This window comes from Buteo buteo, chromosome 6 (assembly GCF_964188355.1).
Source record: "Buteo buteo chromosome 6, bButBut1.hap1.1, whole genome shotgun sequence".
NCBI classification, from domain to species: Eukaryota; Metazoa; Chordata; class Aves; order Accipitriformes; family Accipitridae; genus Buteo; species Buteo buteo.
This window is the reverse complement of record NC_134176.1, coordinates 38,741,652-38,749,825: the sequence shown is the minus strand read 5'-3', so window position 1 is coordinate 38,749,825 and position 8,174 is coordinate 38,741,652. Positions and strand designations below refer to the sequence as shown.

The following is an 8,174-nucleotide window of genomic DNA, read 5'->3' as shown; positions in this document are numbered from 1 at the left end:
GGTACGGGCGGTTTTAAAGTTGGGTGGGAAGAAAGTAATTAATGCATGTGTGGTGAAGAGCATACAGAAGAATTTGTTGAAATGATACAAATATTTCCACGCCCACGATCTGTAGTCCCAATTTTCCACTGCCCTGCATCTCTTGCTATCATTAACAGCAATGCAAAGAAGGAAAATGTTTATTAAAGCAGGAGCGTAACCTTATAGTACTGCTCTGCCTGAGTGCATAGATTTCTAGGCATTAGGTTTTATAATTGTGTGTGGGAAAACGACTCACTAGCAATGATCCTCTTCAACTCCTCCAGAGATCTCCTCCTGCCCCATCCCAAATCTCCTTTAGTCTTGATGAGGTAGGGGTATGACTCCATGTGTGGATAGTGTGTGTTAATGTCTCCTAAAGTCATACCCAGCTGCTTCTAAAATCTCCCGATAAATCCCCTCCCAATGGCATTTGGGAGACCACTTATAGGACTCCTAAAGATCCACGAGGAAACCTGAAAGATCAAGGCCCAAATACAGCATCACTGGAGGCTGAAACAGCAACCTGCCAAAAGCCCCGAGAAGCCCACACCTTACCTGGCATATATGCTTACCAGCTTAATATTTTCCATGATGAGGGAACACAGCTATGGCTTGACAGCTACAGTGCTGCAGCTAGTATTAATGGTTAGCCCCATCAGCCAGTGAGCTGGGCTCTTCAGACAGCAGAGAGCTGTTCCCTGGCCTGAGGATTTTTCACGTAACTAATTACCAAGCTTTATAACCGTCCCCTGCAGACTATGATGATGACGAATGAATGAGATCAGATTAGTCAATATGGTTTATTGGTGGAGTTTGCCCACTCGCTGCAGATGCATCATTACTGTGTGCATTCATCAGCACGGGGATGAGCATGATTCGAAGTCTCTGCCTGTACAATATGAAACCACAACCAACCTGCAGCTCTTCGGCTTTCTCCCAAGGACTCCCGAGGCCTTTCTTGAGTCCTTCTGTTGCTCTGTATCCTTGTCCCAGGCCATCCTGGAAGTCCTTTGCTGAGTGCCATGTCCTTCCTTACTAAAGCGAAGCAGATTAAGCTGCGCCTGTAGAGGTTAAATGAGAAATTGCTGAAAAGCATTGAAGTCGTAACACAGTGGCTAATGGTGCATTTGCTACTACTGTCCTCTGCCTGACAAAGTCAGAGTGGCTCCACTGTGTGGCACAGATGCTCTGCAGCTCCGCAACCAGTAGCGATCCCCTTTTTCCTAAACGGTATTTCTAGAGCAGGGCATTCCTCAACCCCACTGAGGCTGCTGAGCCCAGGATCCCTGTAGAAACGGGGGATCTATCAAAGTAACTGCAACCAGCATGTTCAAAGTCAGCACCTGAAAAGGTGCGTCGTATTGCCTATAACATCACTCTCGTTCCCCCTTTGTCAGTCCTGACACATCCCTGCAGCAAGTAATAGCTCACGTTAGCACTAAAGGGAATAGGGTTTCATGGCTGGAAACTGCTTTGAACTGAAATTTGAGAGCTGCGCCTTTCTTTTCCAGCTCTGGCATGAATTCCCTAGGTGGCCCAAGGCAGGCACCTTCATCTCCCCGTGGCTCAGTCTGCCATCTGTAAAACTGGGTTAGCATCCCCTCCTCCTTCTTACACCCCTTTTATCCATTTTTATATTAACCCTCAATACAGGTGGGCTTGTTCGCGTGCAGGCACACTGCCAAACAGGGGGCACGACCCTGAAAGCGCCTCTCGGATGGGGAAGGAAGGATGGGTGGCTCAGAGGGGCAAGTGCCCGGCAGGACGCAGGGATGGAGGGATGCGCACGCAGGGATGGAGGACGCCTGCAGGGAAGGACCCACGCCCGGCGGGCCGGCCGTCTGCCGCCCTCCCGAGCCAGCCCCGGCGCCGCTCCCGCCGCAGCAGCGCCCGGCCCGGCCCCTCGCAGCGCGGGGGAGGGACAGGGGGGACCCCCGCCCGGCAGCACCGCTGCCCCCGGCCCGGCCCGGCCCCGCCGCGGGGCTGCGGGGCGGGTTCCCCCCGCGCCCGCCTCCGCCCGCCCCCCGCGCGGGGCGCCGCAGCCTGCGGGCGGCCGCCGTGCCCGCCGCCGCCGCCGCCGCCCCGGAGGTGGGGGCGCCGAGCGGGGCCCGGGGTGCCATGGAGGAGCCGCCGCCGCCCGCCTGATCCCCGAGGCTGCCGGCACCGAGACAAAGCGCGGGGCTGCCCGCCCGGTGAGTGCAGCGGGGGGGGGGGCTCCGTCCTGCGCCGTGGGCACCGGCCCGGGGTGGGGGGGGGGGGGGAGGTCCCGGTCCCGCACGCAGCCCTGCCTGACGCCCCCGCGCACCCCCGTCCCCGTTCACAGCCCAGACGCCCCCGTCCGCCGCTCCGCCGAGCCCGGTGCACCGCAAGCGTCCTCGTCCGTCCCCCCCCAGTCTCAAACTCCCCCGCCTCTGGCCCAGACCCACGCCGTGCTCCCCCCGCACCCCCATTCACTGCCGAGCAAGCCGGCGCCCACGGCCCGAACGTGCCGCAGGGGCTCTGAACGCACCCCCCGCACGCCCATCGCCCCCACGCACAACCCACGCACCCTAAAAACGCCCCCCCTGCCCGAGCAGACACTCCCAACACCCCCGCCGACCGCCCAAACGCATCTCCCCGCCCCACGCACCCCCCTCCGCCAAACACCGCCCCCCCCCAACACCCCAGGCGACCTGCCCCCCTCCCTCCCCAAACACACCCCCCCCCCCCCGGGGGCAGGCAGACCCCCACCACCCCTCTCCAGCTCCCCCCGCCCAGCCCTGCCCTTGCGCCTTGCCGGGGAGACAAAAGGGGTCCCTGCGCCCACCGCCCCGCTCACCCGCCGCCGCTCTCTCCCTTGCAGGCCGAGCCATGGTGGAGCCGCCGGCTGAGCCTCCCCCGCAGCCCTGCCCGGCGCCCGGGGGGGCAGCGGCGGCGGCGGCGGCGGCGGGGGGAGAGCCGGCCCGGCCCGGGGAGCAGTCGCCGCTGCTGCACCTGGACCTGTACAACTTCGACTGCGCGGCGGCGGAGGGCAGCCGGTACGTGCTGACCAGCCCGCGGTCGCTGGAGGCCTGCGCCCGCTGCGCCGTGCGGCCGGTGGAGCTGCTGCCGCGGGCGCTGGGGGAACTGCTGCGGGAGGCCCCCGGGCGCTCCATGCGGGTGGCCGCCGGCCTCTACGAGGCCTACGAGCGGGAGCGCCGCCGCAAGCTGCAGCAGTGCCGGGAGGAGCGGGAGAGGATTATCCGGGAGGAGAAGAGGCGGATCCTCGCCCCCCTCGGCAGCCTGCCGCCCTCGCCCGCCGCCCGCGCCGCCCCCCGGGCCGCCGCCGCCTCAGCCGCCGGCGGGCCCCGGCCCCATGGCGGGGGCAAGGCCGGGGCGTCGGGGGGCGCCAAGGCCAAGAGCCACTCGCTGGACTCGCTGCAGAAGCGCCGTGAGGGCAGCTGGGGCAAGACCTCCTCCGAGTCGGGGGCCTCGTCCTCCTACAGCGGGGAGAGCCTGCGGGGGCAAGGGGGCAAGGCGGGCGGCCGGGGCCGGGGGGCGGCCGCCGGCGGCAGCGGCTCCCTGCTGGGGCGCAGCTTCAGCCTGGGCGACCTCAGCCACTCGCCGCAGACGGCGCAGAGGGTGGAGAGGATCGTCAGGGAGGTGAGGAGGAGGAAGGGCCTCTCCGAGGTGCCCGAGAGGGACAAGAAGATCGCGGCGCTGATGATCGCCAAGCACCAGGAGGCCAGCCTGCTGCGGGAGCAGCGGCAGGCCGCCCACCTGCAGTGGGACAGCCAGCGGCGCCTGGCGGAGCGGCGGAAGGAGCAGGAGGAGAAGGAGAAGCAGAGGGCCCTCCTGCAGGGCCAGCGCATGTGGGAGAGCCAGGTGGAGAAGCGTCGCGGGAGGCTGAGCCAGGAGCAGGAGGAAGCCGCCCTGCTGAAGCAGAGGCAGCGCCTGGTGTGCGAGGAGAGGTGGCGGGAGCAAGCGGAGAAGCAGGAGCGGCTGCGGAGGGAGAGGCTGGAGAGGGCCGTCCAGGAGGACAAGCAGAAGAAGCTCCATCAGGAGCACAACCTGAAGGCGAAGGAGGAGGGCAAGAAGGAGCACCGGGAGCGAGAGGAGCAGCTCCTGCAAGAGAAGCTGTCCACCGCCGCGCAGAAGAGGCTGAAGAAGGAGGTGCAGCTGCAGAAGGAGAAGAAACTGCTCAACCAAGCGGAGAAGCTGAAGCACGAGGCCTTGCTCAAGGAACTGGCCAAGCAAGAGGCTGAAGAAAAGGAGATGCTGAAGGCCTCCCTGGAGATGAGTTTGACGAAGGCTCAGGAGAACTACGAGCAGCTAGTGGAGAAGAGGAACCAGGAGCTGAGGGAGAAGGCCAGGCGGGAGGACATGCAGATCCAGAGAGCCAAACTGGCAGCAGAGAAGAAGGAAAGAGAGCAGAAGGAGCACTTGGAGGCCCTGGCCAGGGAGACAGAGAGAAAGCTCCAGCATGCTGCCCAGGTGGCCGAAGAGGCCGTCCAAGAAAAAGCCCGCAAGGTGGTCCTGAGCCGTCTGGAGAAGGAGAAGGTGCAGAAGATGAACAAGCAAAAGGTGGAACAGTACGAGGACTTACGGCGCAGGGAGATCCTCCTCTCTATAGAGAGGAAGCTGGAGAGGAGCGAGCAGATCTTCAAGGAGAAGAAGACTGTCTTGGAAAATGCCAGGTCTGTCGCTCGGGCATCCTTCCATGTCCGGGAAAAGGTACGGGAGGAGACAAACACGCGCACCTTTGACAAGATGGCCTTGGAAGCAGAACTGCATGCCCACCTGAATAAGAAATGAAAGACCTTGTCATGGATGAGTGGAGATACATCACTAGTTGTCCATCATGATGCATCAGAAAGCTCCTCCGCATTAACATTTAAAAAGCAACAACAACCGACAACCACCCTAATTTCTTATTTTGGGGGAGCAGGGTACCGCACAAAAACGTGGCAGCTATTTCACATACTGTTTAAAATATGTTTTTGTTCTGGGTGTGTTTTAAGGACTGACCTCAGTCATCTTTACAGAGGGGAAGCAAGTTCTTCTGTCCTCTACCCCACAAGCACATGCATCTTCTCAGAGAGGGCTGCAAAAGAAGTCTGCTTGAAGCCTCTGAGTTACCGATTGATTGTCTACAGCGGAGCTGATTACAACTGCACTCTTTTCAGTTGGAAAAGCAGACAACACAGACTACTGACTGCTAGAGCCTACTGACTAAGAACCAAAACCACCCCAGCTGATTCTGGCTTGAGTGACGGGCAACTTGGTTTAAGTTACAGGACTGCATTTTCAAAGCCACTGTGCTCCCATGCCGAAGGTGAGGAGGGCTAGAGTAGAGAACGCCATATGCCCCTTAGTGCCCCTCACCCGCTGCTGGTGCCGAGCTAGAGAAAGCACAGATCAAGACTTCGTAACACCATGTAAGTAGACGTTAGGATCAGAGCTGGGCAGAAGCTGATAGAAGTGCTCACAAATACAATTTCACTTTTGCCGTTTGCAACTCTTGCCCTTCCTGGTTTTATCCTCACCCCTCCTTTCCAAGTTTCTCTTGCAAACATTTGTACAATTTATTATTTTCTTTTGGAGGGGGAGAGAGGAGAGAAGTTTGTGGGCGATCTATAAACTGACAGGCACCCACGCAACCCACTTGTTCATTAAGATACGTGAATGAACCTGTGGAAACTGACCTTTGTGGCAAACATGCGGATCCATTTGTAAATGGAAATCTGCAAACAGATTGCATGGAGAAATTGCCACCCTTGGGAGTTCTCAAAACTTGAGGAGACCCTTGGCGACCTTGTCCAATTTGTCCTGCCTTGAGCAGGAGGTTGGACCAGGTGTTCTCCATAGGTCCTCTCCAACCTAATGGTTCTGTGAGTTGCTTGCAATGAGACATTCACCCAGCTCTTATCATCGTCTACTGAGCAGGGCAGCATTTGCCTGTCCACTGGTGCTAACAGTTGTATTCTTATAGAGGGCATAAAAAAGAGTAGATGCACAAAATAAGGTACATGACAGATTCTCTTAGATGAGGATCACGGCTTTTTTGTAACTAACTCGGTACCATTTAGAGGTAACTGAGTCCTTCTGCCCTTAATGCACAGGAAATGTGAAAAGCCTACCTATGCCCCATGCACAGCATTCAAGAAAGACAGCGTTCTGCTCCAGGTTTCCATGTTTACTCTCTGCTGGGTTGCAGTTATGAGCACGCATCCAAACCAGGCACTTTCTGCTGGTTTTTTTCTGGCTCCGGGCAGCACAAGCTCTCTGTTCCATCATCCGTGACACCTGGATGGCATCAGACCTGGAACGTGGGGGAGAAGCAGCAAGAACAGCCAGGATCTTGCTTCCTTACAGATGTCTCTGACAAAAAACACAGCAGAAGAGAAAACCAGAAGAAGGTTGACATATGGCACAGGCATGCAGTCCTGCACGCATAGATTACTTACCAGAGTTTAGTCGGAGGTGACACTGGGTAAAAAACCTCTCTACAGAAGGTGTTAAGTGAACAGCAACAACAACAGTAGACCAAGCACAACCTGGTACCCTGCAAGGCTGGAGACATTGTACAAACAGTGTTGAAAATTAAGCGAGTAGGGATTTTCTTTGATTTTGATGGAACTTGCTCTTCTTTGAATCACGGTACAATTGGTGCTGTTGAGGGCAGGCAGCATGAAAGTAGGGCACCTGAGCGATGTTTGCTCTGTCAATCATTGGCTCGCTGTGTAACGCCAGGCAAGTCCTCAGGGGCTGGGCTTGCTCCTATTGATATAAAGGGAAGCAGAGTCAGGCTCTTGGGATTGCTGGGACTTGGTGGAAATAGTAACACTCGGCTTGGCAGAACGCTTCAAAGACTTCGGACAAATGATGCTAACAAAGCACAAAGTACTATTTATTTATTTATTTTTATTATTTATTTATTTATTTATTTATTTGAGTGGTTATTAAAGTAAAACATATCCATTGGTGAAAAGCACTTATTAACACGAAAATCTAAAAATAATGGTAGCTGTGGGAAGGACAGCTGTGTTACTGTTGCCAGCTATGTTACTGTTTCCAGCTAGGAGTCTGTCCCCTCACCCTCCTCCTCAAAACAGCAATCAGTTTGAACAGTGAAACCAATCCTGCTGTAACACCGGACAAGGTCCTTGATAAAAAACAGTTGTCGTCACGTGTTGTTTGTACCACAGTGATCCATGTGTGCTGTTGTAGCTGCAAAGACCTAGAAAAGAGATGCCCAATGGCCCAAATCCAGCCTGCACAAAACTTCCTTGCTCCCTGGCAGCACTAGAGTTGGGATAAAACCTGCAGTGAGTCCAGCATAGCCAACATTTCACCTTGTTTGTAGCCTTTGGGGATGCAGAGAAAGCCTGCCAGCATGGATATGAGGGCTCTTGCTCCCTGCGTCATCACGCTGTGGTTAAAGTTCACTGCTCGATCCATTTAGCAGAGGGCAAATGGGGAGAGCTGGGAAACAGTGAAAAGAGGGCAAAATGTGGTGGACGAATGAGCAGACAGAGTCTCTAACTGGAACAGCAGTTTTTCCCTAAAGGTCTACTGCAAGCTACCTGAAGGCTTTGTCCAAACCTCCCTCTGATGGGGCATTTCCAGTGTGGACTGAGAACATTTTACAGCCCAGGAGATGTGTCTTGGCCACTGACTGTAATTACACCTGGGGTCCATCTTCTGCTGCTGACTGAGTTTGACACCTTGGGGCTACAGCCGAACTAATTAAAACACACCTACGTGGCGGTAATTGGATTGGCAAACTACTGTTCCTATACCATGCAGTGTGCAGCTCAAGTTTTGAATGTGCAATCTAAGAAAAAAATATTTTTTTTTCAAAAGACATTAATCTGTGTATGGATATTTTTTATTTCTGTAGTGGTGCCAGTCCAAAGGCTGTGAAAGTCAATGGAGTTTGTAAGTTGTTTAAAATTGCAGCATGGAAAGCTAAGTCAGCAAGTTGGGTGGAGGCGTGAGAGGTATTTCTTGGGTCTGCTTATGCTTCTGTTTATTTGAGAAGGAGTTTTACTGGTGGATTTCTGTGGGAACAGAAATTAAACCCTGGGACACATGTTAAAAGTATGGCCGTTTTAGATGAGGCTTATTTGGTGTTTCTGATATTGAGCTGCAGGCCAGGGAGAACTAAAAATCAAAGCAAGCAACAGGTTACC

At 55.7% G+C, this 8,174-nt stretch overlaps 1 protein-coding gene across 1 annotated transcript; it reads left to right on the top strand.

Moving 5' to 3' along the window:
* The first annotated feature begins 2,051 nt into the window (after window positions 1-2,051).
* CCDC177 (coiled-coil domain containing 177) lies at window positions 2,052-7,848 on the top strand. Its single transcript, XM_075030504.1, has 2 exons — window positions 2,052-2,213; window positions 2,864-7,848. Exon 2 carries the CDS (start codon window positions 2,872-2,874, stop codon window positions 4,792-4,794), a length of 1,923 nt encoding a protein of 640 aa, XP_074886605.1. The 5' UTR covers window positions 2,052-2,213; window positions 2,864-2,871; the 3' UTR covers window positions 4,795-7,848.
* Window positions 7,849-8,174: the final 326 nt, after the last annotated feature.

Excerpts from the sequence above, each read along its gene's own strand:
- CCDC177 (XM_075030504.1), top strand. The coding sequence starts at position 2,872 with ATGGTGGAGCCGCCGGCTGAGCCTCCCCCGCAGCCCTGCCCGGCGCCC.